The 15547-nt window shown below is 37.0% G+C and overlaps 1 protein-coding gene across 3 annotated transcripts in view; it reads left to right on the top strand.

The window, feature by feature from the left end:
- SLCO1C1 (solute carrier organic anion transporter family member 1C1) overlaps positions 1-13278 on the top strand; it is an 82089-nt gene extending 68811 nt beyond the window's left edge. For 2 of the 3 annotated variants that reach the window (XM_086404056.1, XM_086404057.1), the window contains 4 exons: positions 1006-1190; positions 3281-3345; positions 11027-11144; positions 12656-13278. In XM_086404056.1, coding sequence (XP_086260182.1) covers positions 1006-1190; positions 3281-3345; positions 11027-11144; positions 12656-12878 — 591 coding nt within the window. In that variant the 3' untranslated portion in view covers positions 12879-13278. Of the gene's footprint in view, positions 1-1005; positions 1191-3280; positions 3346-11026; positions 11242-12655 lie in introns of all 3 variants that reach the window. The other variant, XM_086404058.1, reaches the window with a different exon arrangement.
- The last annotated feature ends 2269 nt before the right edge of the window (positions 13279-15547 follow it).

Here is a 15547-nt window from a genome sequence, read left to right as displayed (position 1 = left end):
GGAAATGGCAACCCACTCCAGTATTCTTGCCTGGAGAATCCCAGGGATGGGGAAGCCTGGTGGGCTACCGTCTATGGAGTCACACAGAGTCGGACAAGACTGAAGTGACTTAGCAGCAGCAGCAGCAGCAGTACAATGATAACAAAGCAAAGAGTTTCTGCCAGAAGTTATATTCTAGTGGGGATATGTAGTTTAGAATTAAATGGCTATATAATATCTTGATAAAAAGTAATAAATGCTGTGAGGAAAACAAGTTAGAATAACAGTGTGGAGAGATGGAGGTACTGTTTTGAGTGGGTGGTTTTGAAAGCTCTCTCTAATGAACTATCTGAGCAGAGACCTGAAGTGTATGTGCCAACCATGTAACCCCCTAGAAAAATTACCCAACAGAGAAAGCAGGAAGACCATGAGGCCTGCCTGGACTCACAACGTTTGAGGGCTGGCAAGGGTCCCCTGAGAACTCATGAAGTAGAGGGAGAAGGGGAAGATCACGGAGCAATGAGATCAGAGTGGGATTGAGGAGGTGCATCATGGATAGTGTGGAAGCCGCTCTAAGGACTTGGGATTTTATCCAAGTACAATGAGAAGCCATTGGAAAGTTGAGAATAGTGAAGCAATCTGACTGCCATTTTTAAAGGCTCAATTGGGTTATTGCAGAAAAGAGACCAGAGCCAGGTAAGAGTAGAAACAGGTCAAGCACAAAGAGACCATGGTGGCTTAGATTTAGATGTGGTAGGGAGGAAGGTAAGGTAGCATTGGATTTGGTGAGATTTGCTTAGAGATGTTCAGTAGGATCAATAGTTTGTAGACCATCTGCTCTTTGGGTACTGAAATGTTTTCTCTCTCGATTTCACTTTGCTTGATACAGTCTAACACAGAAAAATAAAATTTTCCCCACTATTTGTGTTATAAATGTATACTATAAAATCATTTAAAATAAATTTTTGTCTTTAATGTTATATACTATTTACCTCAATAATTGGATTTTTCCCTACTGTGTTACAGATATTTAATAACTGTACCTGTGTGGGACTTGCAGCCTCAAAATCAGGAAATTCCACAGGCATGGTGGGCAGATGTCAAAAAGATAATGGATGTGCCAAAATGTTTCTGTATTTCCTCGTAATTGCAGTCATCACATCCTATACTTTGTCTGTAGGCGGGATACCTGGATACATATTGCTTCTGAGGTGAACCTTGAATCTCCTGCCCCAATTTTAATAGAAGACACCCCATGACCATCTACAGCAGTGACTTCCAACTCCGCTCTGTGGAGTCATTGTGATTCCTTACAGCACTCTCAGGAAACTTATTCCACTTTTATGCTTTTCTCCCTTTAGGTTTTTATTCAAAAATGTGGTTGGATAGTGATTTTTTCTATTGTAATGTAATTTATGCTTGAACATTTTTTTATTGGCTCTCCTCTCACAAATCGATGCAATATACACATAAATTCAGATGTTAAAATACTAGTTTTATAACGAGTATTCTTAGTGGTAAAAGTTTCCTCCTCATTGAATTAGTATTGGAATTTTTACTGTTATACAACTGATCAAAATCACGTAAAGATACTACAAATTTCGATGAAATTGTTAAACGTGAAAAGTCACTGTTTATTGTAAGTCAATCTTTTATGAGATAGATTAGGTGACTGAAATTAATTCACACATCAAAGGATTATTTTTCTAAATGAAGCTAATCAAAATAGCATATATATTTTTAATTTCCCACAGCTTATATTATAGAAATTGATTAGGAATATTTATATAAAATAGGACCAAACATCCACAAATCTGTTTTCATAAAAGGGTTTTTTAAAAATTATTTATTAGTTATTAAATTTGGGGCTGTGGCACAAGGCATGCAAGATCTTAGTTCCCCAAACATGCATCCCCTTCCCTAGATCACCAGGGAAGCCCCTCATAAAAGGATTTGATGGGAACATAAGATCTTGGTGTTTTCAAATGGAAGCATAGGTTAGTGGGAAAGCATTACACCAGAAGTCTCAGACCAGGATCATTCTCTGCAGGTACCTGTGTCTTCAACCTTTTCTTATGTAGTGCCAAGTAGTCACCTGGGCCTCATGAATAAACAGGTGAACAGAGGAAGAGTTTTCCTCACCACCAGCCCATAAATGAACCACACTTTATTTTGATGCTAGAAAGAAACATGTTTGCTTAAAGGAGACAAGTTGTAGTTTTTGATTATTTTAAAGCAGAGATTAAATATTACGCATATGAAGAATTTACTACCATGGTCAACGCTCAGTAGTTATTATATATCTTCATGGTTATTGCTATTAAAATCCATCAGTTCAAGCTACATGTGCATACAAGGTCGCTATGTTGTCTCCAGCTCGGACACCTCATGGACTATAGCCTACAAGGCTTCTCTGCCCATGGGAGTTCCAAGGCAAGAATGTTGGAATGGGTTGCCACTTCCTTCTCCAGCAGAACTCCCCAAGCCAGGGATCGAACCAGGATCTCCTGCATTGACAGGCAGATTCTTTACCACTACCAGGAAAGTCCCAATTTAAGTTATACAGTCATTTTATTAAAGATGCTCTTGTTATTTTAGATAATCTTGTACTTGGCTGGTAAATTCAGATCCACACTACTTACCAAAAGCACTCAGCATGTCACAGTGATTTTAATTCAACTTAAGTCAGTAGGGTCCCATGGTTTTAGACCAAAACCCACAAAAACTAGCTAGAGGTCATTAATCCTTTATTGTGCTCCATAATCTTACAAATTGTTAGAATTATTCCCTGTCTTTGCTACTGTACTGATAAAATTTGATTTTACTTTACCTAACACCATTTGAATATGTCATGTAAGTGATTTATCTTTTAGAAATATTAACTAAAAATCCAATACATTGCATATAATGGAACATGGCTTCTACATAATTTGCTTTCCCTATGCTAGAATATGTGTATTCTCCATAAATGCTACTTGAATTCTGAGATTCTACATCCAGTAGCCAAAAAAAATAAATAAATAACTAAATTAAAAAAAAACATTATACAAAAAAGATTTGTGGATGTTTGGTCCTATTTTCTTTCCTAACCAACTTCTATTATATAAGCTGTGGGAAATTAAAAATACATACAATATTTTGATTAGTTTAATTTTAGAGAAACCTAGTAGTCATCCTTTGACATGTGAACTAATTTCAAAGTAACCTAATCCACCTCATTAAAGACTGATTTATAATAAACTGACTTTACTATATGCTTTAATGTACTATTTTTTTGTAATAGTGCTTTTATTGTTTATAGGTGCATTAAACCACAACTTAAGTCTTTTGCCCTGGGTATCTACACCTTAGCAGTAAGAGTTCTTGGTAAGTATAATCTATGCTTAAATTGTTGTAGCCATTATAAGTATATTTTAATTGTCTTCTAAATATTTTTACAGAATTATGACACATAACTAAATGCTGTAGGTAGTAGATTCATGTTCTTCTAATTTTCTTCCTCCCTTTATGTCTTTCTTCCCTCCCTCTTTTCCAAGAATACTCTCTTCCTTTTTTCCAGAAATATTTATTGAGAATCAATGATGTACCCATAATAAAGTGATCTTATGAGAGTAATGACATTTTTTATAACAATCTTGCCTCTTCTATAGTACTAATCTAGTCTCAAAAAACCCATTGCTATTATAAAAGAGCCCTCTGAAAGGAAAGCAAAAAATGAATCAGTAAGAAAACCTGAATTCTAAATGTAATTTCTTAAATTATTAAATGAAAGGAATTCTTTTGAGCTACTTTCAATGCTAGGATATATCACTGGTAGAAAGATCATTCAAACAGTCAAAGCAGTATGGCTTGGAGTTCAATTTCTTAAATGTAATTGGAATGATTTTTTATGACTATTAGAATTTTCAATATTCATTAGTTAAAACCTACAGAAAACAGAGTGAATAAGTCAAATTAGGTTTCGTCCTTCAAGAGTTTATATTCTTTTTTTTTTTTTTTGCAGTTAGATTTGATTTTATTTATTTTTTTTTTCTAATTTTATTTTATTTTTAAACTTTACATAATTGTATTAGTTTTGCCAAATATCAAAATGAATCCGCCACAGGTATACATGTGTTCCCCATCCCGAACCCTCCTCCCTCCTCCCTCCCCATACCATCCCTCTGGGCCGTCCCAGTGCACCAGCCCCAAGCATCCAGCATCGTGCATCGAACCTGGACTGGCAACTCATTTCACACCAGTCAGAATGGCTGCGATCCAAAAGTCTACAAATAATAAATGCTGGAGAGGGTGTGGAGAAAAGGGAACCCTCTTACACTGTTGGTGGGAATGCAAACTAGTACAGCCACTATGGAGAACAGTGTGGAGATTCCTTAAAAAACTGGAAATAGAACTGCCTTATGATCCAGCAATCCCACTGCTGGGCATACACACTGAGGAAACCAGAAGGGAAAGAGACACGTGTACCCCAATGTTCATCGCAGCACTGTTTATAATAGCCAAGACATGGAAGCAACCAAGAGTTTATATTCTAAAGAAGAAAGGGAAACCATTGAAAACATTCCTCTGGGCTTCCCTGGTGGCTCACACAGTAAAGAATTTGCCTGCAATGAGAGACTTGGGTTTGATCCCTGGGTTGGAAAGATTCCTGGAGGAGGGCATGGCAACCCACTCCAGTATTCCTGCCTGGAATATCCCCATGGACAGAAGAGCCTGGTGGGCTACATTCCATGGAGTCGCAAAGAGTCGGAGACGACTGAGCGACTGAACACAGCACAGCAATTTGACAGAGAGGAGCTACTTGGGAGAAAAATAAAAATTCAGAGTTTTAAATAAATGAGTTTATGTAACTTGGGATATAAAAAGGATATAAAAGGATATCCGATATAAAAAAGGATATATGCAAAGATACCATATAATCCTTGGAAAACAATAAAAATGGAGGTCTATGCCATCATAGTTGGCTCAAATTCTACAATATTAAAACAGAGATTATCTAGAAAAAAGGTTATTGAGTCTGAACTACATCCCAGGCTGTAATTAGTCTATTTACCTCCTTTTGGGAACATAGAGGTAAACACAGTGTGAAACATATCTTAAAGAAATAATTCATAAAGTTGATCCCATAAAATGAAAATACATTTAATCTTATATGATATTATTTATTGCTGTTATTTAGTTGCTATATCATATCTGACTCCTTAGTGACCCCATGGACTGCAGCCCTCCAGACTCCTCTGCCCATGGGTTTCTCCAGCAAGAATACTGGAGTGGGTTGCCCTGCCCTCCTCCAGGGAATCTTCCCAACTCAGGGATCGAACCCATGTCCCCTGTGTTCGTGCACTGGCAGGCAGATTCTGTACCACCGAGCCACCTGGGAAGCCCCATGTATCATTTATATATAGAACCTAAAAAATACAGCAAACTAGTTAATATAATTCCCCAAAAGGCAGACTCACAGATATAGAGAACTAATGGTTTCCAGTGGTAGACGGCAATATTGGGGTGAAGGAGTGAGATATAAACTACTGGGTGAGGATAGGCTCAAGGGTCTATTGCATAATATGGGAAATATAGCCAATACTTTGTAAATACTGTAAATTAAAAGGAACTTTCAAAAAATAAAAATATAATTAAAAATGAAAAAATAGCATAAAGAAAATAAAAAACTACATATGGTATTTTTTTTACAATCTATATAACAGATGAGTGGCTAACATCCTATTATATGGAGAATGCCTAGGTACTGAAAAAAAAAAAGATCAAAGCTCTAAGAGAAAAGTGGCAGCAGCGGTTTAGTCGCTAAGTCGGGTCCGACTCTTGCGACCCCATGGACTGAAGCCTGCAGGCTCCTCTGCCCGTGGGATTCTCCAGGCAAGAATACTGGACTGGGTTGCCATTTCCTTCTCTAGGGGATCTTTCCAATCCAGGAATTGAACCCGGGTCTCGTGTATTGCAGGCAGATTCTTTACTGACTGAACTATGAGGGAAGCCCAAAAGTGGATAAAAGATATAAACAACCATTTCACGGAAAGATAAATGGATACATCTTAATATATAAAAAGATGGTCAAGGCCCCTCATAAGAAGGAGAGTACAAACTAAAGCTATGCTAAGATACTGATTCTTACTTAACAGATGGGAAAATTACCAAATGTTGTTTGTTATGTATTATAATACAAATAGAAAATCGATACACTCATACATTGCTATTGTGAAAATTATACTATTGCTGGAGAAGGACATTTGGCAATAACTAAAAAAATTACATCTAGGTTTATGTTTTGACCTAGCAATCCTACTTCTAGCAATTGATGGCTAAAAATGACCTCGTGAAAGTTTGAATTGTAATCTTACGGAGGGTGCAATCATTGTGGCATTATTTATAATAGTAAAAGGCTACAAGCAGTCTAAATGTACATCAATATTAGACTGGTTAAATAAACTATAGTAAACCCACATAAGGGAATACTTTACAGCTGTATGGACAAATGGGGAAAAAATCTCTAACGTTACCAAGTTTATTAGTCAGTACAGGCTGTCATAACAATACACATGGACTGAGGGGCCTAAACAATAGAAGTTACTGCCTCATAGTTCCGAAGGCTGCCAAGTCCAGGATCAATGTGCCAACAGACTGGTGTCTGGTGAGACCTCTCTTCCTGATATGTAGATGGCTACCCTCTCACTGAGCATTCACACAACCTTTTCTCTGTGCACAGAGAGCAGTCTTTGGTGCCTCTTCCTTTTCTTATAAGGACAGTATATACACTATGATGCATAAAATGGGCTTCCCAGATGGTGCTAGTGGTAAAGAACCTGTCTGCCAATGCAGGAGACATAAGAGATGCAGGTTCAATTCCTGGGTTGGAAAGATCCCCTGGAAGAGGGCATGGCCACCCACTCTGGTGTTCTTGCCTGGAGAATCCCATGGACAAGGGAGCCTGGCAGGCTACAGGCCATAGGGTCGCAAAAAGTCAGACATGACTGAAGGACTTAGCACGCACGAATGTAGAAAATAGATAACTAATGACAGCCTGAGGGCTTCCCTGATAGTTCAGTTGGTAAAGAGTCTGCCTGCAATGCAGGAGACCCCAGTTCAGTTTCTGGGTTCGGAAGATCCGCTGCAGAAGGGATAAGTTACCTACTCCAGTATTCTTGGGCTTCCCTTGTGGCTCAGCTGGTAAAGAATCTTCCTGCAATGTGGGAGACCTGAGTTTGATCCCTGGGTTGGGAAGAACCCCTGGAGAAGGGAACAGCTGCCCACTTCAGTATTCTGGCCTGGAGAATCCCATGAACTACAGTCCACGGGGTCATAAAGAGTAGGACACAACTAAATGACTTTTGCTTTCAATGAGAACTTACTATATAGCACAGATATACTGTATAGTAGATATATATACAGATATACTGTATATTCTGTATAGCACAGAACTTACTGTATAACACTCTACTCAGCAGTCTGTGGTGACCTAAATGGGAAGAAAATCCAAAAAAGAAGAGATGTATGTATACATACAGCTGATTCATTTTGCTATCCAGCAGAAACTAACACAACTTTGTAAAGAAACTATATAATAATTTTATTTGTTTAATGGCAGCCTCCCTATCATATTAGGGCTTCACTCTTACGACCTCATTTAACCTTGATCATCTCCTTAATTATTTTGCTTCCACATGCAATCATATTGGGAGTTAGGGCTTCAACTTATAAATTGTGGAGAGACACAATTCATATCAACTGATCTCCAGGATATGCAACTAAGTTTAATAAAGCAAAATGTAGAAAATTGTATACAGTATGATACATTTGGTGTAAGTATAGAAAGGTGAAAATATTATACACACACACAGGTATTGATATTTGCTCTTGTTAACAAGAAACAATGGAAGCATAAACTAAAAATGAATAATAATTTTTAAATTTTTTATTTAATAATTAATAATTAATTTAAAAAATAATAATTTTTTCTTTCCCTGTTAGGGAAGAAAGAAAAAAACAGGGGGAGAGAACAGGATGGAAATGAGACTTTGTAAATATAGCTGTCGTATAATTTTTAGTTTGGAAGAATACAAAAATTTTATATCGTTTTAAATAATTAAAAGAACCAAAAAAATTCTTAAAACAAATCAAAACTAACTGTATATTACAGGATGAAAAACCATATAGAAAAAACATTAAACTACATGAAAAACAGAATTACTATGAATTCCCCATTGCTTCAGTACATTTTATAGTATTGTTTTTTATAGTAACTTTAGCATTGTTATGTTAAAACTATTATATATTTTAAGATAAAGTAGATGTTATGTTAATATCAGGAATCAATATTTTCAGTATAATAGAAAAGTGATAAAAGCATAAAATATTGTAAGTAAAATTCATTAATTTAAACTTAAAATGTCAATATGAACTCATATAGTTTTATTTTAAAATAATGTGTATTTTACAACTCTGTCTCCTGAAAAATCTAGAATCTATTTAGCTCAGGAGACATGAGCACCCATAGCAATGAGTCCGTGGTATCTAAATATCATTGCTCAATAAAGAAACCATAGGACCTTGGAAAACTGACCGAGGTCTAGGTTAGAAAATAGATACTGTGATTGTGGGACAACTTTTGGTGCAAGAAAGTGAGAAAGCTATCACAGGCGCATGTCAAAAGGACGCAGGAACAACCTGAGGGCCTTGGTCCAGTATGGAATTTAGAAAGATGGTAACAATAACCCTGTGTACAAGACAGCAAAAGAGACACTGATGTATAGAACAGTCTTATGGACTCTGTGGGAGAGGGAGAGGGTGGGGAGATTTGGGAGAATGGCATTGAAACATGTATAATATCATGTATGAAACGAGTCGCCAGTCCAGGTTCAATGCACGATACTGGATGCTTGGGGCTGGTGCACTGGGACGACCCAGAGGGATGGTATGGGGAGGGAGGAGGGAGGCGGGTTCAGGATGGGGAACACAGGTATACCTGTGGCAGATTCATTTCGATATTTGGCAAAACCAATACAATATTTTAAAGTTAAAAAAATAAAATAAAATTTAAAAAATACTATTATATTAATATATAACAATCATTGTAATAGCTGCAATGTATCAAAATACATTGAATAAAAAAAGATATAAATTTGTAATGATACCTAAGTAATTTTGAAGAATACTAGGACACTAATTCATTATTCTTAAAACAGGAAAGAATTGAACATTTACCCTGCCTTCCTTCTACTAATTGTATTTCAAAGTAACCAAGTAAATAATGATGAAGATAAGTTATTTTATAGAGAAATCTTAAATTATTTACACAAGAAATAATATAATTTTGAGAAATCTGTTTTGCAAACTTATCAATATTTGCTAAAAGCTATCGACAGAATGATCTCTGTTCGTTTCCAAGGCAAACCATTCAATATCACAGTAATCCAAGTCTATGCCCTGACCAGTAATGCTGAAGAAGCTGAAGTTAAACGGTTCTATGAAAACCTACAAGACCTTTTAGAACTAACACCCAAAAAAGATGTCCTTTTCATTATAGGAGACTGGAATGCAAAAGTAGGAAGTCAAGAAACACCTGGAGTAACAGGCAAATTTGGCCTTGGAATACGGAATGAAGCAGGGCAAAGACTAATAGAGTTTTGCCAAGAAAATGCACTGGTCATAACAAACACCCTCTTCCAACAACACAAGAGAAGACTCAATACATGGACATCACCAGATGGTCAACACCGAAATCAGATTGATTATATCCTTTGCAGCCAAAGATGTAGAAGCTCTATACAGTCAGCAAAAGCAAGACCAGGAGCTGACTGTGGCTCAGACCATGAACCCCTTATTGCCAAATTCAGACTTAAATTGAATAAAGTAGGGAAAACCACTAGACCATTCAGGTATGACCTAAATCAAATCCCTTATGATTATACAGTGAAAGTGAGAAATAGATTTAAGGGCCTAGATCTGATAGATAGAGTGCCTGATGAACTATGGAATGAGGTTCATGACATTGTACAGGAGACAGGGATCAAGAGCATTCCCATAGCAAAGAAATGCAAAAAAGCAAAATGGCTGTCTGAGGAGACCTTACAAATAGCTGTGAAAAGAAGAGAAGCGAAAAGCAAAGGAGAAAAGGAAAGAAAGATATAAACATCTGAATGCAGAGTTCCAAAGAATAGCAAGAAGAGATAAGAAAGCCTTTTTCAGCGATCAATGCAAAGAAATAGAGGAAAACAACAGAATGGGAAAGACTAGGGATCTCTTCAAGAAAATCAGAGATACCAAAGGAACATTTCATGCAAAGATGGGCTCGATAAAGGACAGAAATGGTATGGACCTAACAGAAGCAGAAGATATTAAAAAGAGATGGCAAGAATACACAGAAGAACTGTACAAAAAAGATCTTCACAACCCAGATAATCATGATGGTGTGATCACTGACCTAGAGCCAGACATCCTGGAATGTGAAGTCAAGTGGGCTTTAGAAAGCATCACTACGAACAAAGTTAGTGGAGGTGATGCTTTTGAACTGTGGTGTTGGAGAAGACTCTTGAGAGTCCCTTGGACTACAAGGAGGTCAATTAGTCCATCCTAAAGGAGATCAGTCCTGGGTGTTCATTGGAAGGACTGATGCTGAAGCTGAAACTCCAATACTTTGGCCACCTCATGTGAAGAGTTGACTCATTGGAAAAGACTCTGATGCTGGGAGGGATTGAGGGCAGGAGGAGAAGGGGACGACAGAGGATGAGATGGCTTGATGGCATCACCGACTCGATGGACATAAGTTTGAGTGAACTCCAGGAGTTGGTGATGGACAGGGAGCCCTGGCGTGCTGTGATTCATGGGGTCACAGAAAGTCGGACACGACTGTGCGACTGAACTAAACTGAACAAAGAATGACTCTCAGAAACCACATTCTGTCCCAAATTCACTTCCTTGGAAATAGCAGGGCCTCTCCAGGAGACCAGAATGTGGTTTCTGAGAGTCATTCTTTGTAGGCTAACCAAAAAGATATGCATATATTTTTAATGGCAATTATTTGTTTTTCTCACAGCAGGAATCCCATCTCCCATATATTTTGGAGTTCTGATTGATACTTCATGCCTCAAGTGGGGATTTAAAAGATGTGGAAGTAAAGGATCCTGTAGATTGTATGATTCAAATGCTTTCAGGTATTGTACCAAACAATTTCCTAAATCTCATTGCTACCACATGCCAGGTTTGCAAGAGACAACCAGCACGAATAATCCTCACATAGTGTCATCATTTGTGAAGAAAAGGAGAATCTAATCCAGAAGTTTGTTCTGTGTTATAGAATAATTCTATTATTATCTGACCATTTGGCTAGACCTTTTGTTTTCTTTCATTCTTAATCTTGACTCCCATCATTTAAAAAAGATAAGACAGAAGATTTCAGAATAGAGTAGGATTTTCAAAGTTTATGCACACAACTCAGTTAAGTCCCTGAAACTCAGAAGCATTTAGATTTAGGTCACATTTGGGGTTTAATTCTTTCCCCCCTGCCCCCACCAAACTGAGCCAAACTGTCCCATTTACGTCAGATATAATCCCCCTGGGCAAGATTTGGATTTGGCTCTAAATCTGTCCGGTTTCTATTGCCAAACTGATGTTCAATTATTCCAGTACTTGAAATGCATAAAAGTAAAAGGTTTTCTCTGTGTGTGTACGGGGTTGAGGGCATGGATTTTTCACTATGGTATCATTCAGTGCAATTCAGCAAACATTTAGTCCCCTTATTGCTTCAATGGCTTAAAAGCAAGGAGGACTTTTTTTTTTTTTTTTTTTCCAATTTACATGCTGAGTATTCTCTAGAAAAATAAACAGTGCTAAACCCTGTAAGTTGGAAGTTGGATGTGAATTGAGCTGACCATCTCAAATAAATTTGCTTGACTTAATAGGCTTTGATGATATGTGAGAAATTTACGTTGGTCTTTGAAAGACACCTGATCTATGAGGAAAATTGGCACTTTATTCACATTTACCCAGGCTATATTTTCTGTAAAGACAATGTAACTCAGAGACTGTGAGTGTACATACAAGGTGACCAGCATGAATAATTCAACCTGTGCTTTCAGACTTTCATGTCTTATGATCTAATAGAACTAAAGGCTTCTCATGGAAGATACTGATGTAAACCTCTGGTTTGCTTAGGTCACTCTAGTGTACTGAGATCTCCAATTCCCCCTTAATGTCACTTCTTGCAGTTTTTCTGTAGGATTGAATTTGGGCAAGTTTCAAGGGGAGGATAACCATATAATTTATCATTCAAATTTGGATATTTTTGAAAGGAAAGGGGGCAGATTGCCCTGGGACAACACTAGCTTATGCTGGGACTGTTCTAAGCAAACAGGTATATAGTCACCTGGTCTAAGGAAATAAGTTACAGAGAGGATGGAAAGGATTATATAATTAGCAGTAACAGAAAATGATGGTACTACTAAAAATTTGCTTTATATTAGCTTACTGCCTTCAATAGTCTGTCAAATGTTCACAGAAAGGCCTTTTATAGCCACTGAATCGGCATTCTTAAAGAAAACCATCCTCATGATAGTTTTACTGATATTGATTGATTTCATTGATATTGATATTTTTGGATATTATTATATTTTATTTAAAATTGGATAGCTACAATAATTAAGACTGAGATTCTGTCTTCTTCTAGACATATATATCTGGGACTAACCATGATGCTTGGCATAATGTCCATTTTCCTAAGTACTGCAGTGCTTTTCACTTTAAAAAAAAATTATGTTTCAAAACACCGAAGCTTCAGAACCAAGAGAGAAAGAACAATGGTGTCAACAAGAATCAGGAAGGAGAATTGTACTACAAGTGATCATTTGCTACAACCCAACTATTGGCCAGGCAAGGAAACACAACTTTAGAAAAATGGTGGTGACTTGAAGCCATGTTTTCTGATTTCTGGAAATTCTGCAAACCAATTTTAATCAGAAGGGTTTTAAGTGTGTGAATTCTTTCTCCTTTCAAAAAGCTGTCTACTTTGTTTTTGATACTGTACCTGATAACAAATATAATTAATCATGTTATAGAAGATGTAGATGGTAAAGTTAATCTTAAATGTTTTAATTTATAAACAAATTCCTTATATTATTTACTCATTCTGCTGAATTTTTTCTCTGCCCATTGACATATTAGCTGTACTTCTAGTAGAACAATTGTCAATTTAATTTAATGGCTGTATGTAATTTCCAAACTGACATACTTGCCTGGGATTAGAGAATACTTAAGGAAAAACATTAAACATTTTGCATGTGTGTTCAGTTACTCAGTTGTATCTGACTCTCTGCAACCCCACAGACTGTAGCCCGCCAGGCTCCTCTGGTCCATGGAATTTTCCAGGCAAGGCCTCTAGAGTAGGTTGCCATCATTTCCTATGCCAGGGGATCTTCCTGACCCAGGGACTGAACGTGTGTCTCTATTGTCTCGTGCACTGGCAGAGTAGATTCTTTGCTACTAGCATGACCTACCTAAGAAACATCATCCTTCAAATATCAACTCAATAATGATGTTTGGATAGAGTAAGAACATGTAGAGGAAGATTTCATTTTAAGCTCCTTTCTTTTGCAATACAGTAACTGATATAGATTACTATATCAATCTTTATAGTATCTATTTGCTCTATCATTGCAAATGATCTTGGAGGATTCGAATTTTGAATTACTAACTCTTCTGCTGTTCATTATTTCTACTTTTTGTGTGAGATTTTTTTTAAGTGACCATAGTTGTGAAGTAATAAAATTTATATGCTTTCCTGTCCTTCTATGAATTTAATGGAGTAAAAAATATTGTTCATACTGCCCACATTTTAAAGTCTATAAGTAGCTCCAGACTTATGACTGTGACATGGTACTGATATATATTTGAAATTTCTGAAAATCTACAGTGAACTTATATATTATGATAGGAACACAGAGTGATGGGTTGGGTGGTGGTGGGTATGGTCCCTTTTGGTGCCCTTCCTGGCATCTGTCTCAAGGTTTCCGGATGGGGAGGTACCACTGGTACACCCTGCCATATAGTTCTCTGTCTGCAACTGAAAAAGTCAAGCCAGGCATTTCCTCTTGACTGACGTCCTGGTCTTGCTCTCACTAAAACTAGCAGATTCAGCAGTCCGCCATCTCTAATCTTCAGCTCTGCGATGTGTTACGTCTTCCTCTATCACAGCTGCACCCTGGGAGGGGCCTGACCTTCCCAAGAAACACAGACTTAGGTAGATCCACCCCTCCCCACAAGTAAAGTCTTGTTCTTAGCAGCCTTCAGAAAACACAAACAGGGAACTCCCAACAACATGCCTTTTTGAAGTATTTCTTAGGAGACCAAGTTAAACAAAAAGGTCCAGCTGAGAAATGCAGTCACCTTACTCACATAGTTCAAGGATCATATAGTACAGACAAAAAGGTTTATAGTCTCTAAATTTCCCCCCTTATGTACCAGTCCTGAGAATATGATGAATGGAAAAAACCAGAGATGAAAAGTGTGGGGATGGAGAACAGAAAAAACTTCTTTAAATATATATTAATTTTTCCCTTTTATTTGAATTGGTGGTACAAGATTATTTCCTATTTTGCTATTTTTTTAAATGAACATAGACTGGTTTTGTTTCTAGAAGGCCTACTTTAAACCTGCTGCTGCTGCACTAATTTGTGAGCAAAAATCCCTTTTGTTGTCTCAGTATCAGTCTTACCCATAACAAATATTTACTGAATGGGTGAGTAGGTACACTTGTCAAGAGTTTTCTTTGTAGAGATGTAATTAAAATTCAAGTTCCTCATCCTGTCTCCCACATCCTCTTTATTTTTCAAAGCCTTTGTAGCAATATCCTGAAAAATAACTTCTTTGCAAGTAAATTTCTAAACAGGATCCTATCCAATGTACTCCTGAATGACTGGAAAAATAAAAATTAGCATAAAGGATATTTATAATGACTTTTTCATAAAAACACCAACTGTCAACAAAAAGCATATTTTTATGCATACCCATTACTTGAACAGTGGAATTATACATACTAAATTCAGCTGTATGGTATAGGAGGATATCATTTAGGGTCAAAGTGAATTTAGTAAAAGGAACCTTGATGCTTTAGATGAGTAAATTCATCTGACAGAAGAAAAGAGATTTTTTTTATGGCTCAGAAAATAAATGATTTTTTTTTTTTTTTGACAAACCAAACCCCATTTCAGAGATTCTCTCAGCCCCAGGGCCAAATATTAGAGGTAAGGCCTTGACAGATGTGTGGGATCCCACAATTGCACCAGTCTATTCATTTACTGTACATTCATGATCCCTGGAGGTCACCAACACCTCAAAAGAACATCTGATTCACTCTAACCTTCAGACAGGTAATGCTCTAGCAGTATAATTTTATAAATGGAGTGACTTAAATTGGATTAAATAACTTGCTCAAGGTGGAGGCAGTCACACTAATGCTGGCTTCTCCCATTATATTATGATACCTCTAAAGCCAGTAATAAAAGCAAACAATATAAAACACCTAAAAATAGCTGGAAGAATGTTGTGACCATGCGAATTTAAG

The sequence above is a fragment of the Bos grunniens genome, chromosome 5 (genome assembly GCF_055505025.1).
Source record: "Bos grunniens cultivar Pamir isolate PY7600 chromosome 5, Bosgru_T2T1.0, whole genome shotgun sequence".
Taxonomy (NCBI): Eukaryota; Metazoa; Chordata; class Mammalia; order Artiodactyla; family Bovidae; genus Bos; species Bos grunniens.
The sequence above is the reverse complement of the archived record's forward strand: the minus strand, read 5'-3'. Positions and strand labels throughout refer to the sequence as shown.